A 26,238-nucleotide genomic window follows, 5' to 3' on the forward strand; every position below is an offset into this window, starting at 1 on the left:
CCCCATAGAGAATCTGTGGGATATTGTGAAGAGAAAGTTGAGAGACACAAGACCCAACACTCTGGATGAGCTTAAGGCCGCTATCGAAGCATCCTGGGCCTCCATAACACCTCAGCAGTGCCACAGGCTGATTGCCTCCATGCCACGCCGCATTGAAGCAGTCATTTCTGCAAAAGGATTCCCGACCAAGTATTGAGTGCATAACTGAACATAATTATTTGAAGGTTGACTTTTTTTGTATTAAAAACACTTTTCTTTTATTGGTCGGATGAAATATGCTAATTTTTTGAGATAGGAATTTTGGGTTTTCATGAGCTGTATGCCAAAATCATCAGTATTAAAACAATAAAAGACCTGAAATATTTCAGTTGGTGTGCAATGAATCTAAAATATATGAAAGTTTAATTTTTATCATTACATTATGGAAAATAATGAACTTTATCACAATATGCTAATTTTTTGAGAAGGACCTGTATACTGCCGAACTGAACTGTTTGGGGCAGTCTGCCGATTTTTATATGACTCAAAGAGCCAATCAGGAATAAGCAAGGAAATATCTTCACACTGTAAAACAAAATGCATTTTTGTGATTGGTTCAGAGATCATTTTAAAAATAGCCGTTGCTTGCATTGTGCTTGGGGGGGCAAAGACACAATTTGGGGGGGCAAAGACACAATTTGGGGGGGCAATGCCCCCCTCAGCCCCCCCCTAAGGTAAATATCATATTGTGGCTAATTTGAATGTAACACGTTTATAATCTTAAAGTTGTGTAATATTATTGCCAAAAATAAAACTAGACAACAATGTGTAACGACATTGTTGGCTAGTTAATAAAAAATAGCCTAACAGACAATAGGCTAGTACTTTTTCCACAGCACGTTGTGTTACCTCATGTTGGAGGTCAGGAATCGGCGCTGTAAATCCTTCATATAAAAACGTAGATATGTGGTGAATTAATTTCCCGTTTTTGACGGGGGAATAATGGAACCGTAACTGCATTTGGAAAGACGCGGGTTAACATGAATAAATAACGACGTGCACACAGCTCGTTCACATTCCTCTCTCACATTCACTGAAGAGTTTGGCTGGTGTAACACTGCGCGCTGTACATACAAAGGATACACGGCTGCACTCTCACCGAACTAGTGCCATTCACCGCCGACTGGTAACATCAGACAAACTTGGCAATATGGCACTGCCATGCTATCTGAAATGCACAGAGAAAACCTGCAGCGAGTAAGATAGACTAACTGAGTATTTCAGGACGATGGAGACTAAGCAAGAAGCCACCTGAAACACCGCGACACGAACATGTCTGGATGAGCTCATCAAGTGTGTGTGATGATTTCCTTTACGAAATCCGTAAAGTTCAAGGACTTGGTTTAAATGCTACCCGGTATCTGTTATTTGGCTAAATATTTAGTAATCTTGGAATAAATGAAAGGATAAAGAAGAGCACTTGGTGGTTATCTGAAGCATTTTGGATTCTGTGATATATCCAGTAAGAAGTACCATTGAGAAATGGCTCGTCTCGTCGTTCTTCTCAACTCTGTGGCACTGTTGCTCTTTGGCACTGACATGTTTTTGGTTGGAGCAAGTAAGTTCATGTTTGTTAACAGTACAGATAACACATTATATTTTACAAATATGTCGATAAATACAGCTGTTTGACTACAGTGATTGCAGCCTGGCTTACTGGGATTTGATGGTGATTAATTACAGTGCTGGAATGTATTGTGGGATTTGCTGTATCATTTGATTATTGAATATCACACACAATCTTAATGTACTAAACTAAAAATCAGACAGAGTTTAAAGCAATTTTATAATAGATTTTAATATGATATGATAATTGGGACCACCATTCCAGAAATTATAATTTTACACCCAAAAATCTGTAAGGTAATCTGTAAAGTAATCTGAATTAAAATTAAAATGATGCACCACAAATGCACCCCTGAACTTGTCAACAAAATATATGGTGTTTATAGTTTTTAAATAAAAAAAAATCCTCCACTTCAGCTCTCCAGCTTTCCACACTGCATGTTGGTGGAAACAATGGCCCTTTACTTTTATGTTTTTAACTGGAGCAGCTTGTTTGTTTATATTCTTCTACTGTATTCAACAGTTAGCATTGTTAGAAATGTTAAATATTCAACTCACAATATGTTACATTTCATAATAAAATCCAGACACACAATTGGTATTTTTTTTAAAAACATTTTCATATGTATTTTCATATGTATTTTAGGGTTCAGATGTTTAAGTTATGCAAATTAAAACACAGTGTGAAATAAGTACAATATTGGTGGGACAGCAAGTAACATTTGTGTTGCTCAGGGTTCCTCTGGGTTTTTTAGTTTTCTTTTAATACATGGCACAATGGCTCAGTGGGTAGCACTGTTGCCTCACAGCAAGAAGGTCCTGGGTTTGATCCCCAGGTGGAGCAGTCCGGGTCCTTTCTGTGTGGAGTTTGCATGTTCTCCCTGTGTCAGCGTGGGTTTCCTCCAGGAGCTCCGGTTTCCCTCCACAGTCCAAAAAACATGCGAGTAAGGTGAATTGGAGATACAAAATTGTCCATGACTGTGTTTGACATTAAACTTGTAAACTGATGAACCTTGTGTAACGAGTAACTACCTGTCCTGTCATGAATGTAACCGAAGTGTGTTAAACATGATGTTAAAATCCTAATAAATAAATAACTTATAACACACAAAAAAATACCTGTGGCTAAATTGGCAACTCTTACATGACCCTTGATGTATGAATGTCAATAATTGTGTATATACTAATGTGATGCAATTAACTGAATAGTCTTCAAAAATTGATGTGTCTTTATATAAATAATTATATCCTAAGCTATGTATTAAATAGTACTCAAATACATTAACAACAGCACACAGTAAGCTGGTCAATTTATTACTGACTAGTGGCCAAAGACCTGCAATGGATTTGCACTCTGTCCAGGTCATTTCTGCACTGCACCGAATGTTTCCTAGTGAAACAGGACCTGCCACAACCCTAACCAATATAAAGCATATACAGTGCCTTGCAAAAGTATTCAGCCCCCTTGAACTTTTCAACCTTTTGCCACATTTCAGGCTTCAAACATAACGATATGAAATTGTAATTTTTTGTGAAGAATCAACAACAAGTGGGACACAATCGTGAAGTAGAACGAAATGTATTGGATATTTTAAACTTTTTTTAGAAATAAAAAACTAAAAAGTGGGGCGTGCAATATTATTCAGCCCCTTTACTTTCAGTGCAGCAAACTCACTCCAGAAGTTCAGTGAGGATCTCTGAATGATCCAATGTTGACCTAAATGACTGATGGTGATAAATAGAATCCACCTGTGTGTAATCAAGTCTCCGTATAAATGCACCTGCTCTGTGACAGTCTCAGAGTTCTGTTTAAAGCGCAGAGAGCATCATGAAGACCAAGGAACACACCAGGCAGGTCCGAGATACTGTTGTGGAGAAGTTTAAAGCCGGATTTGGATACAAAAAGATTTCCCAAGCTTTAAACATCTCAAGGAGCACTGTGCAAGCGATCATATTGAAATGGAAGGAGTATCAGACCACTGCAAATCTACCAAGACCCGGCCGTCCCTCTAAACTTTCAGCTCAAACAAGGAGAAGACTGATCAGAGATGCAGCCAAGAGGCCCATGATCACTCTGAATGAACTGCAGAGATCTACAGCTGAGGTGGGAGACTCTGTCCATAGGACACAATCAGTCGTACACTGCACAAATCTGGCCTTTATGGAAGAGTGGCAAGAAGAAAGCCATTTCTCAAAGCTATCTATAAAAAGTCACCTGGGAGACACACCAAACATGTGGAAGAAGGTGCTCTGGTCAGATGAAACCAAAATCGAACTTTTTGGCCACAATGCAAAACGTTATGTTTGGCGTAAAAGCAACACAGCTCATCACCCTGAACACACCATCCCCACTGTCAAACATGGTGGTGGCAGCATCATGGTTTGGGCCTGCTTTTCTTCAGCAGGGACGGGGAAGATGGTTAAAATTGATGGGAAGATGGATGGAGCCAAATACAGGACCATTCTGGAAGAAAACCTGTTGCAGTCTGCAAAAGACCTGAGACTGGGACGGAGATTTATCTTCCAACAAGACAATGATCCAAAACATAAAGCAAAATCTACAATGGAATGGTTCACAAATAAACGTATCCAGGTGTTAGAATGGCCAAGTCAAAGTCCAGACCTGAATCCCATCGAGAATCTGTGGAAAGAGCTGAAAACTGCTGTTCACAAACGCTCTCCATCCAACCTCACTGAGCTCGAGCTGTTTTGCAAGGAAGAATGGGCAAAAATTTCTGTCTCTCGATGTGCAAAACTGATAGAGACATACCCCAAGCGACTTGCAGCTGTAATCGCAGCAAAAGGTGGCGCTACAAAGTATTAACGCAAGGGGGCTGAATAATATTGCACGCCCCACTTTTCAGTTTTTTATTTCTAAAAAAAGTTTAAAATATCCAATAAATTTCGTTCCACTTCACGATTGTGTCCCACTTGTTGTTGATTCTTCACAAAAAATTACAATTTCATATCGTTATGTTTGAAGCCTGAAATGTGGCAAAAGGTTGAAAAGTTCAAGGGGGCTGAATACTTTTGCAAGGCACTGTATATATTAGAATTTTTTCAATGCATTTTGGTAAACATGGTAAACATCACTACGTAAGAGGAATATGTAGGAATAGTTCAGGGATATTACCAGTCACATTCAGCCAATATCAGGTCTGTATTCCAAATTTCCAGACAGTAATCATGGCAACAGCTAGTAAATCTCTCTGCTGTTCAAGCACATGCTAAGAACTGACAAGAAATGTCCTGGTGTTAAATGAAAACAGTAACAGTCACTAAATCTAGCCTTTTGAGTTGTGTAGTGACAAAATGTTTGAGATTCTTTACTCAACCAGCCATTCACCTTGTGTGGTCGTACATACAATTAGTAGGATTTACTACATTTTGCAAGTACTGAATTACTAAAATTGCTGGATTATTACTAATTACTGTAATAAAAAAATTACACTAAAACCATAGACTTGCCAGTTTGGAAAGCACAGTGGATTTGAAATTGATGTGGATGCTAAATGTCCTTGTCTGTAGCACTTGTTACATAATCTGTAACCACATCTGTAGAGTGTGTGCAATTAACATAATTATTGTGTTTCTTATAAACAACATTTCCTTCTACTGAGAAAAGCACAGAAAGCCATAAAAATCACTTACTGTGGAGGCAATTGGTGGTGCAGTGCAATATTTTTTATATAATACAGAAAAGCTTAAGATTTACTTGGTTTTGCCACAAAGCATTAGGAAAGTCTAAAATTATATTTTATGTTACTTTCTTTAGCTTTTATGATTCAAGCTATGGACAGATCAACACATTATGCACTAAGTGCTCTTGTCTATCACTGAGATAGTGTTGCATGATTGATAGGTGAAACAGGAAAGCCATCCCTTTCACCAAGACTACAGGCCAATCAGCTCCTAGCTTCTGGTCAGAGGTGGCCTAGAGCATAGTAGTTGCTTTAGCTTGTAATGTATAGATGATAGATGAAAGACATTTGTCTTTTGCCAATCAGGAGTGAAAACTGATTATTATTTTTTTTTACAATTTAATTTCAGTGCTTTTATTCATTTATTTGTTCACCGTACAAAATTAATCATATGCTTTATAATTCAATTAAACATGTGTGTCAATGTGTGTGTGTGTGTGTGTGTGTCTCTGTGATTATATTTTGAGTGAGAAAAGATTGTTTCCTAAATATCTAAACACAGGTTTGTGTCACTGGTTTAGGAAGACTAAGCCTAGGAACATCTTCAGTCCAATGTCCTGTTGTATAATTCTAAAATGTACAGTGGTACCTTGGAACTCAAAATCAATTGGTTCTGGGAGTGGCGTTGAGTTTAAAAGATGTTGAGTTTTAGGATATTTTTTCCCATAAGGATGTATGGGAAACCTGTTAAGGCTCATGTAAAGTAATGGGGTTGTTTTTGACACTTATACACTGAAAATAACACAAATGTAATATAAAAAACTACTAACTGTACTTACTGCACCGCTCAAGCCAAGTGCTGAACAAAGCGGCTGTTCATTGGTAATTTGAAAATAAATAAATAAATTGTTTTAAAGAAACTGAACACATTGAGTTTAAGGTAAATGTAAGTTTAAGGGTACAAATTTCTCGACAAAGGGAGTTGAGTTTGAAAGATTTTGAGTTTAGGGGATGTTAAGTTACAAGGTACCACTGTATTCCTAAATGTATTCAAATGGATTCAAAAAATGTATTCTTGGAAATTTATAGGTGAGATTATTGCCCCTCTCGCCAAAGTGACTTTGCAATAATCTCACCTATAAATTTCCAAGAATACATTTTTTGAATCCATTTGAATACATTTAGGAATACAGTGGTACCTTGTAACTTAACATCCCCTAAACTTAAAATCTTTAAGTTCAACTTTCAGAATGCAGATTTGCATTGCATTACATTTTTAATCTCTTTTTAATCACTTTTTGGAACATGACTAACTTCATTTTTAAATATGACTACCAAGTACTGTGCCCGAATTCCAAGAGTTCAAATCGTGGGCTGGGCTAGTAAATACAGAAGGCGCATGGCGTTACATGAATCTAGCGCTTAGGGGGTCACATATCAGTGCACCCTTAGTGCTGGTCCCAAGCCCATATAAATATAAGGGTTATCTTGGGATGGGCATCTGGCAGCTGTGTCAAATCAAACATGGGGAAGAATAATATGCTGTGGTGACCCCTAACAGAAGCAGCCAAAAGGAATCATTACAGTATGTTCCTAGCTTAACCCTTTGATGCACAAGCTAAGCAAACCCCTTTTAATGCACAACATGGGTCAAAAATGACCCATATTCATCCATTCAAGAATATTTTCATATGCACATTTGTCAGTTATTCATGTATTTGCTGTCTTAGCTAATAAAAGCTATCTATACTAGAATATGTAAACAGCTAGCAAGCAAATAGTATTGGACATATTCAAGATTCAAGAGCCTAATCTTTGGTTGTCTTTCAAAAGATCAGTAAATATGTTTTTGACTACAAACACTTACAAATGTCAGTAGTTTCTGTCAAATTCCATAGTAAATATATAAGGGTCATTTTTGACCCATGTTGTGCATTAGAAGGGTAGTGATACAAAAATGATTTTTATTAAAAAAGCAAAACATATAAAACTGAAATAAGGATTTGTGATGATCAAAAACAAGTTAATTGAAAAATTCATGGAAGCTTGAATGACGAAATTAATTTATTGCAAAGATATAGAAAATAAAAACTCAGTTGGGTCACTTTTGACCCAGGTTGTGCATCAAAGGGTTAATGCTTTCACTTCCACATTTGCTGCAGCTTAGTGTCTTCACAATTTATGTAATTTATCAGTTTGGTTTAGTTCACAGGTGGCAATAGATTTGTGAGTTTACAGCACAACAAAGTCAAGTCTTTACTGCTAGAAACATTTATTATGTATATATATACAGTGTATCACAAAAGTGAGTACACCCCTCACATTTCTGCAGATATTTAAGTATATCTTTTCATGGGACAACACTGACAAAATGACACTTTGACACAATGAAAAGTAGTCTGTGTGCAGCTTATATAACAGTGTAAATTTATTCTTCCTTCAAAATAACTCAATATACAGCCATTAATGTCTAAACAGCCGGCAACAAAAGTGAGTACACCCCTAAGAGACTACACCCCTAAATGTCCAAATTGAGCACTGCTTGTCATTTTCCCTCCAAAATGTCATGTGATTTGTTAGTGTTACTAGGTCTCAGGTGTGCATAGGGAGCAGGTGTGTTCAATTTAGTAGTACAGCTCTCAAACTCTCTCATACTGGTCACTGAAAGTTCCAACATGGCACCTCATGGCAAAAAACTCTCTGAGGATCTTAAAAGACGAATTGTTGTGCTACATGAAGATGGCCAAGGCTACAAGAAGATTGCCAACACCCTGAAACTGAGCTGCAGCACAGTGGCCAAGATCATCCAGCGTTTTAAAAGAGCAGGGTCCACTCAGAACAGACCTCGCGTTGGTTGTCCAAAGAAGCTGAGTGCACGTGCTCAGCATCACATCCAACTGCTGTCTTTGAAAGATAGGCGCAGGAGTGCTGTCAGCATTGCTGCAGAGATTGAAAAGGTGGGGGGTCAGCCTGTCAGTGCTCAGACCATACGCCGCACACTACATCAAATTGGTCTGCATGGCTGTCACCCCAGAAGGAAGCCTCTTCTGAAGTCTCTACACAAGAAAGCCCGCAAACAGTTTGCTGAAGACATGTCAACAAAGGACATGGATTACTGGAACCATGTCCTATGGTCTGATGAGACCAAGATTAATTTGTTTGGTTCAGATGGTCTCAAGCATGTGTGGCGGCAATCAGGTGAGGAGTACAAAGATAAGTGTGTCATGCCTACAGTCAAGCATGGTGGTGGGAATGCCAAGGTCTGGGGCTGCATGAGTGCAGCAGGTGTTGGGGAGTTACATTTCATTGAGGGACACATGAACTCCAATATGTACTGTGAAATACTGAAGCAGAGCATGATCCCCTCCCTCCGGAAACTGGGTCGCAGGGCAGTGTTCCAGCATGATAATGACCCCAAACACACCTCTAAGACGACCACTGCTTTATTGAAGAGGCTAAGGGTAAAGGTGATGGACTGGCCAAGCATGTCTCCAGACCTAAACCCTATAGAACATCTTTGGGGCATCCTCAAGCGGAAGGTGGAGGAGCGCAAAGTCTCGAATATCCGCCAGCTCCGTGATGTCGTCATGGAGGAGTGGAAAAGCATTCCAGTGGCAACCTGTGAAGCTCTGGTAAACTCCATGCCCAGGAGAGTTAAGTCAGTTCTGGGAAATAATGGTGGCCACACAAAATATTGACACTTCAGGAACTTTCACTAAGGGGTGTACTCACTTTTGTTGCCGGTGGTTTAGACATTAATGGCTGTATATTGAGTTATTTTGAGGGAAGAATAAATTTACACTGTTATATAAGCTGCACACAGACTACTTTTCATTGTGTCAAAGTGTCATTTTGTCAGTGTTGTCCCATGAAAAGATATACTTAAATATCTGCAGAAATGTGAGGGGTGTACTCACTTTTGTGATACACTGTATATATATATATAGATATATAGTTAGATAGATAAAATATATAGATAGATAGATAAATTATGTATATAGCTACAAGGTATACTAATCTTCATTTTATTTGTAGCATATTACATTACTGTAAACAGTTAAAAATAGATCATTTTGGCATTTGGCTTCTAAAAGACATAAAAGATTTGTTAAATAGTTACACTTGGTTACACTTTGTAGAGTTAATTTCCCCCATGGGGTGATGGCAGCTTCTGTGGCTCTTTATTGTCAGTGCTGAAAGGATTAAACACTAGAGATCTGTTATTAAGCAAAGGCAATCAAGGGTTTAGAGTTACCCCTCCTGGAATCCATTTCAGTCTTTCTTTCACTGCAGCGTGAAAAATCAACGATGTAATACTGAGGGGTACCATACTAGTTTGATGCGCTCAGTGTGGTCAGCATTGTCATTAGTAGAATAAAGTCTGTAATTGAGATTTTTACTGAGATGTTTCTATTATACAGCACTAGTGGTGTGTAGCACGTTTGTCACAGAATGCAGCTAACGTCACAATGTTTAGAAGCTTGAGCGGATAGTTGAACACCATCAGTCAGTTTAAAATATAATCACATTAGCTGTACAGCATTTCTTCCCGTACCATTATATACTACACACACTCATGTGTGGGCTTCTGTTAGGGACAGATGATTCAGAAGGATACATGCAGAAATAATCTTTGCATGGATTTAAAGGAAAGCAGCATGTCACGCAGATCTGTGCAGCTCAGGATTTGTGCTGCTTTGTTGACCACAGCATGAACATACATGAATGTGTTCCATTTAATTCTGTCCAAAGGCAGTAGGCCACACAAGGAACATTAGCACAAAAGTGGTTTATTGAAAGCTTTACGAATTAAGGTTTCATGTCTGAGTAGCTCCACACAACCCTGAGATAACTATGTGCAATGTCTAGCATCAACTGTGGTTTAAAGGATACTGCCATTGGTTACACCTAATCTAGAACTTTTTTTTGTATTTTATTTTTTTTATATTCTCGTTATGCATTTTCTCCCCTTTTTCTCCCTTTTTAGCGCATCCAATTGCCCCATTGCATCATGCTTCCTCTCCACCAATGCCGATCTCTGCTCTGATTGAGGAGAGCGAACCCAACCCACACCCCCTCCGACACGTGGGCAGCATGCCGTATGCATCTTATCACCTACACTTTGACGAGTGCAGTACTGCGTGTACGGAGGGACACACCCTACGTGCACTCTTTTCTCTGTGCAGGCGCCATCAATCAGCCAGCAGAGGTTGTAATTGCACTAGTCATGAGAGAGAGACCCTATCCGGCTTAGTCCCGCCCATTTGAACAACAGGCCAATCTTTGTTCATGTGGCCGCTCAGCCGGCAAGGCAGAGCTGAGATTTGATACGATGTATTCGAGATCCCAGCTCTGGTTCCAGCGTGTGTTTTTCCGTTGCGCCACCTGAGCGGCCACCTAATCTAGAACTTAATTTTAAATATGGTTTTGGATTTTACATTTTCAACATTTAGCAGACGTTTTTATCCACAGCGACTTACAGTACTGTGACAATATACATTGTCTAAGCAATTGAAGGTTAAGGGCCTTGCTCTAGGGCCCTAGAGTGGAAACCTGGCAGTGGAGGGGCTTGAACCAGTGACCTTTCGATTACCAGTCCAATACCTTAACCGCTAGGCTACAACTGCCCTTTTACCTTACTAGTAGATAAGTGAACTGTTAACCTAAACTTGTGGGTCACTTTATTACTTTAGACTTTATCGAACCCAGACCATAATGTTTGTGATTTTAATAGCCCTGGTGTAGCATAACTTGACTGTCCTGCAAGGAGCTCTGATCTTAATCTCCATCTAATGCCTTTGGGCTGAATTAGAATGATGACTGTGAGCCAAGTCTTATTACCCATAAGTGCTTGACCTCATTAATGCTTTTGAGGCTCAATTTAACTTTATAGTAATATGGATGGTTAATGGTAATTCATGGTACTGGATGTGATGTTTTGGTGTCAGGTGTTCAGAAACCTTTGGTCGAGTGCAGCATGAGACATTCAAATTTTCCACGTTTTCAGGTCCTCTTTGTAGTTGCTCTGGTGATATAACTGTGTGCATGCAGGATGCTTTCTGCAGAGCATCTTATGTGCTACAGTGCACCCATTTCCCCAGATTCTGTCTGACAGCATATCTGTGCTTTCTTTGACTTGCTGCTTTTTAAATGTCTCTTACCCAAGAGGACCTGTAATGGTGAAGGGCAAGTTACATAAGAAAGACGAGTGCACCTGACTCACATGTTTAGATACGTTGACTAAAATAAACTGGCCATTAAGAAAAGTAAATGAGGAGAAGATTGCACAAAAACATGGTTAATAACATTTTTGTGAAAATACCTGGCCATTTAGGGCACTGAAGACACCAGTGGACCTTCTTGTGGTTGCTCTGGCGTTGGTAACAGCGTAACGTATCTGCAGTGTTGGGCAGTAAGATTGTTGTTTTCAATCCAGTAATTTGTGACAACCCTCACTCACTTTCTTAACCGCTTATCCAATTAGGGTCGTGGGGGTGGGGGGGTTTGGGGGTTTGCTGGAGGACAGGGTGCCAGTCCATCGCTGGGCAGACACATACACACACACATACAGTGTATCACAAAAGTGAGTACACCCCTCACATTTCTGCAGATATTTAAGTATATCTTTTCATGGGACAACACTGACAAAATGACACTTTGACACAATGAAAAGTAGTCTGTGTGCAGCTTATATAACAGTGTAAATTTATTCTTCCCTCAAAATAACTCAATATACAGCCATTAATGTCTAAACAGCCGGCAACAAAAGTGAGTACACCCCTAAGAGACTACACCCCTAAATGTCCAAATTGAGCACTGCTTGTCATTTTCCCTCCAAAATGTCATGTGATTTGTTAGTGTTACTAGGTCTCAGGTGTGCATAGGGAGCAGGTGTGTTCAATTTAGTAGTACAGCTCTCAAACTCTCTCATACTGGTCACTGAAAGTTCCAACATGGCACCTCATGGCAAAAAACTCTCTGAGGATCTTAAAAGACGAATTGTTGTGCTACATGAAGATGGCCAAGGCTACAAGAAGATTGCCAACACCCTGAAACTGAGCTGCAGCACAGTGGCCAAGATCATCCAGCGTTTTAAAAGAGCAGGGTCCACTCAGAACAGACCTCGCGTTGGTTGTCCAAAGAAGCTGAGTGCACGTGCTCAGCATCACATCCAACTGCTGTCTTTGAAAGATAGGCGCAGGAGTGCTGTCAGCATTGCTGCAGAGATTGAAAAGGTGGGGGGTCAGCCTGTCAGTGCTCAGACCATACGCCGCACACTACATCAAATTGGTCTGCATGGCTATCACCCCAGAAGGAAGCCTCTTCTGAAGTCTCTACACAAAAAAGCCCGCAAACAGTTTGCTGAAGACATGTCAACAAAGGACATGGATTACTGGAACCATGTCCTATGGTCTGATGAGACCAAGATTAATTTATTTGGTTCAGATGGTCTCAAGCATGTGTGGCGGCAATCAGGTGAGGAGTACAAAGATAAGTGTGTCATGCCTACAGTCAAGCATGGTGGTGGGAATGCCATGGTCTGGGGCTGCATGAGTGCAGCAGGTGTTGGGGAGTTACATTTCATTGAGGGACACATGAACTCCAATATGTACTGTGAAATACTGAAGCAGAGCATGATCCCCTCCCTCCGGAAACTGGGTCGCAGGGCAGTGTTCCAGCATGATAATGACCCCAAACACACCTCTAAGACGACCACTGCTTTATTGAAGAGGCTGAGGGTAAAGGTGATGGACTGGCCAAGCATGTCTCCAGACCTAAACCCAATAGAACATCTTTGGGGCATCCTCAAGCGGAAGGTGGAGGAGCGCAAAGTCTCGAATATCCGCCAGCTCCGTGATGTCGTCATGGAGGAGTGGAAAAGCATTCCAGTGGCAACCTGTGAAGCTCTGGTAAACTCCATGCCCAGGAGAGTTAAGGCAGTTCTGGGAAATAATGGTGGCCACACAAAATATTGACACTTCAGGAACTTTCACTAAGGGGTGTACTCACTTTTGTTGCCGGTGGTTTAGACATTAATGGCTGTATATTGAGTTATTTTGAGGGAAGAATAAATTTACACTGTTATATAAGCTGCACACAGACTACTTTTCATTGTGTCAAAGTGTCATTTTGTCAGTGTTGTCCCATGAAAAGATATACTTAAATATCTGCAGAAATGTGAGGGGTGTACTCACTTTTGTGATACACTGTATACACACACATACACACACACACTCTTTCACCTATAGGGCAATTCAGTGTCTCAAATTAATCTGCATGTTTTTGGACTGTGGGAGGAAACCGGAGCTCCCGGAGGAAACCCACGCAGACACGGGGAGAACATGCAAACTCACAGTGCTACCCACAGAGTCACCGTGCCGTCCCAATTTGTGATAACCCAATTTTCTTAATTTAGCAAAGTAGCACTAATAGAAACACAGATTTTTTTACTGATTTTCTTTTGTAGGTCTGGGAGCCAAGTATCTTTCATAATAAAACCAGTTGCAATTTGCACACAAATATTTTTATTTGCTGCATTTATACCTGATATGATTTATATTTCTGTAACCTTTACATATGTATAGTTGTAATTAGAATACTTTTATCAATATATATTTTTACTAGGGCTGTCGAAGTTAACGCGATAATAACGCATATACGCGATCAATTTAACGCGATTAAAAAAATAGTGCCGTTAACGCAAATTCTATTTGGCCCTGCGAGTCATCCGTAGTTCATGTTGAGACTTGACCGTGCACGGCATCTCTCATTAAGACAGCGTTTCTCAAAGTGTGGGGCGGACTTGCCACCGTTTGTTTCATTTGCGGTTTGTTATCATAATGTAACCGAGCGTCGTAGTGATGCACTCGCTTAATAAAGAAATAAATACACGCTATATTCACAAGTTGTCGGAAGCAGAACACTTTTATTAACTTCTTCTGTTACGGTACCGAGAGTCATCGCGTTAGCCAAGCATGCAATTACATGAACTATGGAAGCCCCAAAGGGTCAAAACACACTCACTTCGTGTAGAAACGTCCATTAAACCATTGTCACGATACAACCACAGAAAAGTCTGTTAAATTAACTTATCCCACCTGAAGCACCGCTGATCTACAATGTTTGCTGATGGTGAAATTTTAACCTACAATCTGACATATATACGAAGTCAAGGGTCTCTGCTGGATAGTATTACTGCCTAGTATGTGAGTGAATAAAACTCCCTTACAGTTTTCTCTTGTCCCAGCAGTTTTTAACATAAGTACATTTAGCATAAAATGTGTTCACCATTTTAATGGTAACATTTCACTTAAAAAACCTTGTTTTCTATAACATTTACACAGATTTTTATTTTAATGCGATTAATCGCGATTAACTATATGAAATTCTGAGATTAATCGCGATTAAAAAAATTTAATCGTTTGACAGCCCTATTTTTAACATATTTTAATATATGTTTATAAATTCATACAGTGCTATTTTGTTCCTATGCATTATATACTATACAAAGTCAAAAGACATTGTGTGTACATTTGATAGAATACATTCTCTGGAAGCATATTTAACAACAAAAGTGGCTAAATATTTGTTACCCTCACTGACGATCAAATGATCAAATTCTTCAACAGTGAGTGTTTACTAATAAAAAAAAAAAAACACGAAATTACATTTTAAACCAGATTTTATTAGCTTAAAATGTCATCTGAGGACTTTAAATGATGTGGATAACAGTACTATAGACGTGCTCAGGGTGTGTTCAAAAAACTGCTATGGCTTTAGGCATTTGCTGGTGGTTATTATTAATTTAGTGCAGTGCATGTTTGTGTGATTGTAATAAACAGACGCCATTCTTCTGTGTCTGCTCCATATGCTCAAATTCATTTAACTGTACAGGGTTGGAGTAGATTGCTTTAGAGGTCAGAGATTTTTACTTTCGGCCTCTAATGAACTGTGATATCTATCACCATGACTGCATACCCTACCTACGGGATAACCTTCAAACACATACACACAAACACAGTGTGTACAGTCTTATTAAAATAGACGGTGGTATTTACATTGTTTCTAGACCCTGTGGGACACAAAGTGTCGTTTTTATACAGACTGGCGGAGAACTTGCAAACTCCAAACAGAAAAGACCCTGGCCACTGGTCTGAGAATCAAATCCAGGCCCTTATTGCTGTGAGGCGCCACTGTGCCGCCCTCATTCATTTTCACTAACCGTCTGGTTCCACCAAGAGACATTATGCGTAAGGCAGCAATACACCCTAGACAAGCCACTAATCCACTGAAGTGCGATACACACAAGGGTTTGTGGAATAGTGGAGCTTCCAAAGAGTCTTTAATCATGCACATTTTTATTATTTGTATAATATATATGTATTATATATATATATATTTTTTTTCTTTTTTTTTTTTCTACCAATTTAGCGTAGTCAATTTGCTGCTGCTGGGGGATCACTCAGGTGTGTGGTTTTATTTAAAAAACATTTAGTTTATTAGTTTACTGAGCAAGGTATTGGTAACAGTCAGTAATTGTATACCTGCACGTGCATCTATATAGTAGGTGTAGCTCAGAAAATGGCAAATAAATGTACATAAATGACAGGTGTACCTAATAAAATGATTGCTGCACATGTAGCAAATCAGAAATCAGTAACAAAATCAGTTTAATTCTTTGTACCTGATTTCCTGTAAAAGTACCTAACTTTGACCATATATGGGTAATACAACATGGCAACATGGAAACTTAGCACCTAGTGAGAGCAAAAAAAGGTGTGTCAAAGATTCATAACGATCATACATGGTGTATAATTACTTTCTTACAAGAACTTGTTACTGGAGTGCCTCAGCAGGGTATTATCTATATTTGACTTTATTCTCTGCGGTCTGTAATAACAGATTACATTTATATTGACAATTTACTGTTACTCCCCTGACCACCCATAGTACAAAAATTGTCCACTGATTGTACAACACTAACTGTGATTCATTTGGATTTCTCTCAGCAATACAGTAGAATTGGGGATACGGATGAAAGACGAACCTTATCACATAATGACCAAAAGTTGCTGTTGACACATGCATGTCAGGATGGCTAATCCTGAAGATAACTCTATCTTTTTTTTTCCTTCGCCCACACAATCACATAAAATCCATCAGAAATCCATTAGAGTGCTCGGACAAGATCTTGAAAAATGTCGGTGATAAAACACATAGTTTAGACCAGATCACCAACTTTCTATTTTCTGCCTGGCCCCAGCAATAGAGGCATGCTCCCTGGAATTGAATCTGTCAGTGTGTGCTCTCAGCCCAGGAGTTTGCCTATTGTGAGACTAATTAGCTTGTCTATTGCCTGCTAAATCATGATAGAGCACACAGCTATGGGGAAGAAGCGAAAGAATCGGGTGCAAGAGAGTATACAATTCAATCAAGCTTTATTAGCACCGGTATGAAGTCATGAAATAAGCATCACATAAAAAGGAGCTTGAAATGTCAAATTCCAGAAGTCTGGTTTGTATAGTGTTGACACCCATACTGAATATAATACATACTCCTGCTTCCACATGGCCAAAGTTAAATAATCAGTTACACTTTCATTATTGCTGCTGTATTTTTGAACTGTTTTTACAGACGTTTTATGAATACATACCATTTTCTGTTGCTCTGGGGCTATTTTGAGGTATGGGCAGTTGAGAACAGAAACGGGTGTTAATTTTTTTATTGCAGTTCAAATTATCCTAAAGTTGACAAAGGTGAGAATGAAATCTAAATGCTAATCACTTTTTTTCTTTTTAGACCGACCGCCTGCTCCAGTAAATGTGTCGGTTATTAACCTGAAAGCTGATTCAGCCACAGTGTCCTGGGAAGTGCCAGAGGGAGACATCATCATAGGCTTTTCTATTCTACAGCAGGTAAATATAACAATGTGTGATTTTTGTACAGCCTCTTTATGTTTTTTGTTTGGTTGTTTTTTATCCCTCTTTTTGTATGTCTCTGTAAAATTATGTACATGTTTATGTACAACTTTGTACCAGAATTTGTGACACAATTGTCTGTTAGTAAAAGAACATTTCTCAAAGCAAAATTGGAGAAAATGTAGGTCTGTCACCATCTATCATACATAAAGTAGTAAAAAGATCCAGGGATTTTGGAGAAAACTCTATATAGGACAAAACCAGAAACCATTGAGCTGTCAGATGACTTTGCATAAAAAACCATCGTCTTACTGTGATAAATATAGGTACATTGGCCAGGTGTAATTAAAAAAAACAAAAAAAACATTGTCATTTAACACAGTCCACCACTGCAATAAGAAATGCAACATGAAACTTTACTACACAGTAAGAAATCAATACTTTTTTATTTTATTTATGCATTTTCATCCTTTTTCTCTCAATTTAGCATAACCAATTAGCGTCTTCTGCTGTTGGGGACCTCAATCACATCTGAGGAGGGTATTTTTGCCTGACACGCTTCCTCTGATGCGTGCGCAGTCCACCGACCCCTTTTTATTCGCCCATACTTTAGTTTATTTGCACGTGAGGCCAGTCTCGTCCATGGAGAGTCACGCACTGATCTCCACAATACTCCACTTCTGTACAGGCACCTTGTGCTGCTAACCAGGGTTCTTACACAGGGTAAAGAATAGACACCATGTTCTCAGTGTCAAAAGTGAAAAGGATCATCCAGACTGTTATTGGTTAAAGGTTAAAAGCCATCATTCTTCACAATATGGGGGTCATTATACAGTCTTAAAAACAAGTATTTTAAAAAGGGTTCTTGTCCTCTTGATCTGAGAATCAAACCCAGGACCTTGTTGCTGTGAGGTGACGTATGTAGAGATTGTTTTTGTAGTGTCAATCAATTATATCAAATATTTTGTCAACACAGAGGTGCAGGGTATTTACTTTTAACAGAACAAAACTCTCTCTTTAACATGGTTTAGCCTCACAGCAAGAGGTTTGATCCCCAGGTGGGGCAGTCCGAGTCCTTTCTGTGTGGAGTTTGCATGTTCTCCCAGTGTCCGTATGGGTTTCCTCTGGGAGCTCCGGTTTCCTCTCACAGTCCAAAGACGTGCAAGTGAGGTGAATTGGAAATACAAATTTGTCCAAGACTGTGTTCTATATAACCTTGTGACCTGATGAATCTTGTGTAATGAGTAACTACCGTTCCTCTCATGAATGTAACCAAAGTGTAAAACATGACATTACAATCCTAATAAATAAATAAATAAATAACATGGTTTAACATAGATTACTAGAATAACAAACAAGCAACACAATATATGACTTACCCATATTTTCACACACTCACACTGTTCATTTAGAAGTCATTAGATTTTCCCTGCAGCAACATCTTTAAATCCCATAAAATCCTGCTCTCTGATGGTCTCAGCAAGAAGTTTCGAGTTCCTAATGCTCGAGACTGAGTTATTACCACATAAAAGGTCCTTTAAGTGGTGTCTTGGGTGCTAAAATGCTAGTATTTCTTTAATCTATCCAGAAGGCTACAGAAGTTCAATTCAGAAAAACAGTACAAGTCTCTTGTCTTTTATTACTTTAGTTCTGCATCACTTTAAGCAAAGGCTGGTAGAGAATTACATGTTTTATCATATATGTCTTTTAAAATAGTGATAATGTTAGGACTTAAATGTTTAGATAAAACATGCAGAGAGCATCTGGATATTAACAGTGTAACAATAACAATACATAATAATACATAATAACAATACATAATAACAATACGGAAAGTTACTTCTATCATTACAAATACCCCATGTATGGAAAAGTTTGTTCATTCTCCAGAACGAACCTGTTTTAAAATATTCGCAATAAGTAGGTGACTTCAATGTCTATAAAAGTAGGATTCACTAAATACACAGTCTTTGCAAGATGTGTTGTGGTTCCCAACTTTGTGACAAACTTTGTGACACAATTGTCAGTCAGTTCAAAAAGAACATTTCTCAAAGCAAAATTGCAAATAATTTAGACTTTCGCCATCTACCATGTATAAAGTTGTGAAAAGATCCAGGGATTCTATAGAAATCTCAGTCCATGTAGAAATAAATCAGACACCATTGTTGAATTTGTGTGACCTTTAAGCCCTTAGCTGGCTTTGCATGAAAATCCCTTGTTCTACTGTGATAAATATAGGTACATTGACCAGGTGTAATTAAGGAAATCATTGTTATTTAACACAGTCTACCACTGCAACCTGAAACTCTGTTACACAATGTGAAAGCTGTACATCAATTCTATGCAGATATGCATCCAAGTTAATTTATTTAATGAAAGAATGAAAATGCATTCAGCATCCAAATAATGACTAATCCAGCTGCCCATCAAGTTATGCAAGCTCAATGCTAATGCCATAATGAATCATATTTCTCATTAATGGCAAGAAAAAACTTAGGCTATCAATATTGAGCTGGGATTAGAGTTACTTTTCTAGCCACAAATAAAAAAAAATATTCTGTTGAGCATCTAACCATGCAATTACAGTGCATTAAGCTAAAAATGCCTTCCATTAAATGGCAGCTAAGAAGTATGCATCGTCATTTTCTGTCCTGAGCCTGATTTTAATAGCAGGAGATGTGCTCACCTTTTGTGAACATTTTTCAGAAAAGTCAAGGTTAGAGAATTATAGAAGCTAGAGTCGATTAAGAAAATGTTCTCACCTTTTGCACACTTTATTGTATTGTGGATTGGATTTTAAATGGATATAATTGACATTTTCCATTAATCCACACTTAATCACCCATAATGAGGAAGTTTGTAAGTTTAAGTATAAAATATGTAAAAAAAAAAAAAGTATTCAGACCCTCATTTGACATTTTGCAAAAGCCTCTCTTAACAGGGACTTATTGCCACTCTTGATTTGTGGAGTGCTATAGAGATGGTTGTCTCTCCAACAGGTTCTCCCATTTCTGCACAGGACCTTTGGAGCGTTTTATCTCTGGCCACAGCTGTTCTTGCCCAGTCTGTCCAGTTCTAGAAACGTTTAAGGTGGTGCCAAGCTTCTTCCATTTCAAAATTGTTGAAGCCACTGTGGTAATGGTAACCACAGACAGTTACTTGGACAGGTGTGTGCCTTTCCAAAATATAACAATCGATTCAAATTGCATCAGGATACCAATGCAAAAAAAGTTAAAGCAGTGGTCTTAATCACTGGCCAAGTCTGAACTATACTGCCTGAAATACACTGTCTCGAAATGCTTTTAACTTCATGGTTTCTGGCATGTGACACTTTTCAGCATTCATCTAAGGATTTATGAGGTGTGAGTGAACCAGCAGTATGTAAAGATATTCAGAGAGTCTGCTAGACCATTTGTGAACAAAGGCAATTATGTTAGGTTCCCTGGTGATAGTCTATTAAGTGCACGGTATTTAATTTTTATGAACTTCGCAGGAGTGATAAATAAGCCGTTTAAATAGATGTTACATTTGATTAAATATTCCTGTACTGCCAAAGATGCTAATGTTTTTTTTTTTTTTTTAACATAGCAGCCTTGCCATTGGGAGGTACACCTATCTGTGTGCTTGCAGTGTCGTTCCAAGCTCTTAAAAAATGGGATGTCAGTGTTTGGTTTGCTGTGGTGACCCTATAAAAAACAGGAGCAGCCAAAAGGAAAAAAAAATGCATTTATGGTTTTGAAAACCAGTGCTCAAAATTACAGAACTTCCAGAACATTCATATTAATTGTGTCTAAAAGTTATATATAGCTGTACTGAGTAGTAATACTTCTGAATAAAAGATAGTATTTAGGCCATTATATACACTAAATACTTTCCTCTCCTTTTACAGTTAAACTAGAATACTCATGTATACTTACAATAACAAATGTATCTTAGCAGTTAAGGTACAGGACTAGTAATCATAAAGTTGCCATTTCAAGCCCCACTCTCACCCGTTTGCAGTTGATGGGCCCCAAATCAAGGCCCTTAACCCTCAAATTGTAATCAATGATAACAACTTGAACCCGCTATTACTCACCATGCAGAATAATCTCAATAAATGAGATTGTATTTACTGGTGTTTCGGAAACAGGATGGCCACATGCAGATTTATCCAGGACGTGAACAACTGGCAGGGTCAGTTTTCATTAATATAATGTAATGCTTAAATATGTTTTGAAAAGCATTTCTTTTTTGGCTGAATTTCCCTGAAGTCTTACACAACCATATTCTTTTCTTGGTTTATTCCTGGGCTTAAAAGCAGTCCAGCACTAAGTGCATTCCATCTCATTAATGCAGTGTTGCCCAGGCCAACTGCACTTTAATCTTGACTAACTTAATTCAAGATTACAAAGCTTTGAAGTAAATAATCCAGTGTTTGTGTTTCAAAAAGCACTTTTTAAAACATATGTAGCCTTCTTTTGTCATGTATAAATACTTTGTGGGGAAATTCAGACACAATTTAAGCAAACGTTCTCACTACAAGCAATACATTTAGGTCAGCATTAAGCCTCATCTACTCCAAAATGTTTTATCTTCTTAGAAAATCGCCTGGCAAAAAATAATAATAAATGAATAAATGCTACACAATTTTTAGTAATAGGCTATCAAACAAGTGTTTGCTTTTACAGATTTATACTGAAGCTACAAAGCTAATGTAGCTGTCATAATATCGATACATGCCAACACCTCATTTTAAACCGTTTCCACATTTTAAATAATAACATACATACAAGCATCTTTTACATTTATGGCCCTGTTTTTAAACGACTGGAAATCATATCATTATGAGTGAATTTAAAAATACCCCAAATTATTAACACATTTTGGCAGTTGAGTGTGTGATTAAGTAAGTGTAGCATACCCATCACTATGGCGTGTACTTACCTTAAACTTACCTGGGTTGATCCATCCTCTGGTAAGGAGAGGGGGAGAAAGACCTGTAAAAGAGAAAAGTGTACACTTATATGTAATGTAAATAATTATATGTTAGTTGAAGTGCCATGGCCATGTATGAGGTTAAATAAGACAATATATTGTTCTATTTACCATTGTAAAGCATGAAATGTATCTGTATCCCGTACCCTATGCTTAGCTGTAACAATATCGGCCCAGCCGAGGGGGAGGGGCTATGATGATAAAAGCGGCGTGTAGGTAGACAGAAAGGGGGAGTCAGTCGAGAAGGAGAGAACAATAGAACGACAGCGTTAATGACTTTGTAGTCAGTAGTTGTATGTACATTGTCTGTAGTGTTTAGTGTATGTATATATCTATCTGTTTTGTTTTCGTCAAGTGTAAGCGCACGTTTGTATATATGTATATAGCGTTGTGTTTGTGTGAAATAAATAAGGCAGGGAAAAGAAGCACACCTTTGTCCTCAACGTTTATTCCGGTTCCTAGACCAGTTGCCTGACACTACCCACGGGGTTCGCCCCGTCACAGAGTGGGTAACAACTATGCATAATTCAGCACAATAGCTGTTTTGGCATTGTTTAAGAACTTGCAGAATATCCTGTGGTTGTTCTGTTATATTTATTATGTTATATTTATTATGTTCAGTTATATTTTGTCCATATTGAATTAAGTATGTAAAATACATACAGTCTAAATAGTGATATTTCTGTGAGGAAGGTTATAATAATTAAAACAGTAGAAGCTGAGGCCAATATCCCTACAATTTGAACTCACTATTACTCACCATACAGAAAGATCTTAAATAAATAAGATTGTTTTTGCTTTCAGAAGCAGGATGGCCACATGCAGAGGTTTATCCGGGAGGTAAATACCACCAGCAGGGCATGTGTGCTTTGGGACCTGGAGGAAGAGACAGACTACATAGTTCAGGTTCAGTCCATCGGCCTGTATGGAGAAAGTCAGGCCAGCAAGCGAGTCCACTTCAGAACACTCAAGAAGTCAGATCGCTTCCCCTCCAACAGCTCCAACCAAGGTACTGTGGCTGAGTGCAAGTAAAGTGTTCATCTTCAGTATTCATTTGTTTACATATTAAGTGTGTAGTGTTTAAAGAAAGTTTAATAAGCTTTATCAATCTTTTTTTTTAGTTAACTGCAGCTTGATTTTTTTATTTGAATCACTGATTCAGGGTTTATTCGAAAATAATAAAATCAAAGAAAATCTGTGGCGGGATTTGAAGAAGGCAGTTGCGACACGCAAACCCAAGAATATTAGTGAACTGGAAGCCATTGTCAATGAAGAGTGGGCTTAGATTCCTCAGGAATGCTGCCAGAAGCTGGTGTCTGGTTATGCATCATGGTTACAGCTAGTCATAATATCAAAATGGTGCTCTATTTAGTAGTAGTGATGGCTATAATGAAGAGGTTGAATGATTCTGAGACTGTAGTAGTCATTAAAAGTGGCATTTAGAGTGTTGAATTGGAAGAAACCACACAACTATATTAGTTGTGTTGATCTATTTAAATTGTTCTCGTTTGATTGGTTTGGACATTTTGCTAATAAAGCTAATTTATGACAGACCTTTAAAATTTCAGTCCAGAATTGACAAAATTGTGCTGTATCTAGAGTGGTACGTTGGTGAACAGGAAAGTACACTGCATATACAGTATTCACTAATCTTGGTGTGTTTGATAAGCTATCCAAATGTGTCTGGTTATTAATTCAGTCAGTGCCTGCAGGGTTTCAGGCTTTTCTGATTCAGCAGAACCGTTTCCACTTATTAGCTAATTGCTGGGCCGTTCACAATTGATTGAAGTGCTTTATTGATCAAAAAATATATTTAGTCTGAAACTGCTCCCACAGAAATTGTTTGCAATTATTATTTGCATTAGCTGATTCAAAAATGTTCTTATGGCTTATAACACTGCCACTATATATAAACATATCTGTATTTGAAAAATTCCTTTTACCCTCTCAGCTCTTTTTATATCACTAAGCAATCTGTTGATTGAGCTGCTGTGCATGACGGCAGGTCTCTATTTTTGTTTCAGTTACTGATTAGCTTTCTGGTCTATGATGGCCCAATAAACTTTATATGCAACAGCCTGCTGTGCTAATAAATCCTTTTGCATTTTACAATGTACTTTATGCAGCTTGTGCATAAATATATGGAGCAATTTCTAAATATATTATTATAGTGGTGAATATTTTCTCCTATCTTGTTTTAAATATTAAAATATGATCTACTGGACTATACTAGATCATGATCTCAAGTCAAGGTAAAATTAAACAAAGGAAATAATAATGACACCGAATATATGAATCTGTCATCCACTATGGAGAATAGTATTTCCTCATGCCATGGGTGGTGCATTTACAGGGCGTCTCCCAACCTTCGGAAAGCGGGATGTCGCAATGCGGCTTGGGGTATTCAGACCCCCCAGGACAGGCGACAAGCGTAGCCCAGATCACCAAAACCAGGGATTAAACCGGCAACCTTCTGATGACTAGTTCAGTACCCTAAACACTGAGTTGCCAACTGCCCTTATATCTGGCTATGTCTGTGGGAAGATGACTGTCAGAGTATTCCTGCCTTGGGCCAATGTTTCCCTGTAAAACCGGACTCATTGCGACCCTGACCAGGATAAAGCAGTGGATGAAAATCAAATCAAATCAAATCTTTATTAGAATTATGAAATATTTTGTTTGATGTTATAGATTCTAGTGGCTTTCTTTTTTGGTAGGGATCTCAGGGCATGTCATCTTGCATTAAAGCTTCTTCTAGTTGATCAAAAAAGTGTCTTGTTTGTAGAGATCTGTGTATTACAATGTTTGGTTGGTTCCTTAGCATATCAACTCAAGGGTAATTTATTCATGATCTTATGTATCTCCTGGAACACAATTCTTGTTTTTCCAGATTTGAATTTAAAACGTGACTTGACACCCTGCTATTATTACACAGGTCAAATGGGTCAGCATATTTAAATTCAATCTTTACCATGATTCAAATAACAAAGTAAGATGTGATACATTTTATAGAGCATTAAATATTTTAAAACAATGTCACAGTAGTAAATTTTATGTGTTTTGGGGTGTTTAAGTGCAAATTATCAGGTTTCATCCCACTTTTGAAATTTAAGAGCCACAAATAGCACTTAAACTCATTCATAAGTTGATGTGAAAAGTATGTGGATGCTCAAACATCAGACTCACTTTTACCTCACTAAACATTTTTTAGAAACATGGGAATTGCTATGAAGTTGGTCTCCTTTTGCTGCAGTAACAGCCTTTACTAGGAAGACTAATCGATTTTGGCCCATGACGTCTAGACTCACTTTAATTAAGTTTATATACTGATGTTGGACATTAAGACCTGGCTTGCAGCCTGCATTCCAATGAATTCTACAGGTGTCCATTCAGGTCAGGACTCATTATGCATTTGGCAGATGGTTTTAGCAAAAGCCATTTACAGTTGACGTAGGATATAATTTAAACAACTGTGAATTTAAGCCTTGCTAAAAGTACCGTAACCACTATTGCTACTACCAAAGAATATGTTTTCACTTCCCTAGAGTCCAGTTCTGCTGTACTTTACATCACTCTAACTGACTCTTAGCTTTGTGCAAAGTGGTCCTAAGATTGTGTCTGACTATTATCAAAAGGATTTCCAATTCACAATGATTTTAATAAACAGTTCTTGTTTACTGCATATTTGATTTAGGCAGGGATTGTGCATGTAAATTGATGACATTATGTGTATTGTGAAGTAAAACAGAACAGCATATTAATAAAATACATATATAGATAGATCACTTTATTGGCACCAGGGAAAAATGTGTGTGTTACAGCAGCACAGCAGAGAAAAGACAAGAGTAAAAATATCCTAACATAATTACATCTGTTGAATAAAAACAAGAGTAAAAGTAACCTAACATAATTACAGCTGTTGAATAAAAACATGTAAAAAAGTAACTTTAAAACAATAGTAAAAACAATGCAATGTGCATTAAATCAAAAAGGTTTAACACAGATGTGTGTCCTTAAAAACATCTTGTTAAATGATTATTTTAAATACAAATGATCAAGTTATGCAAGATGATAGAAGATTTGTACTATAATCTCTG

At 38.1% G+C, this 26,238-nt stretch overlaps 1 protein-coding gene across 1 annotated transcript in view; it reads left to right on the plus strand.

Annotated features, from left to right (window-relative positions):
- The first annotated feature begins 1,224 nt into the window (after positions 1-1,224).
- fndc4a (fibronectin type III domain containing 4a) overlaps positions 1,225-26,238 on the plus strand; it is a 32,341-nt gene continuing 7,327 nt past the window's right edge. Inside the window, exons 1-3 of the mRNA XM_063001332.1 lie at positions 1,225-1,597; positions 17,046-17,161; positions 22,946-23,150. Coding sequence (XP_062857402.1) covers positions 1,522-1,597; positions 17,046-17,161; positions 22,946-23,150 — 397 coding nt within the window. The 5' untranslated portion in view covers positions 1,225-1,521. The remainder of the gene's footprint in view (positions 1,598-17,045; positions 17,162-22,945; positions 23,151-26,238) is intronic.

The sequence above is a fragment of the Trichomycterus rosablanca genome, chromosome 9 (assembly GCF_030014385.1).
Source record: "Trichomycterus rosablanca isolate fTriRos1 chromosome 9, fTriRos1.hap1, whole genome shotgun sequence".
In the NCBI taxonomy this organism is placed as follows: domain Eukaryota; kingdom Metazoa; phylum Chordata; class Actinopteri; order Siluriformes; family Trichomycteridae; genus Trichomycterus; species Trichomycterus rosablanca.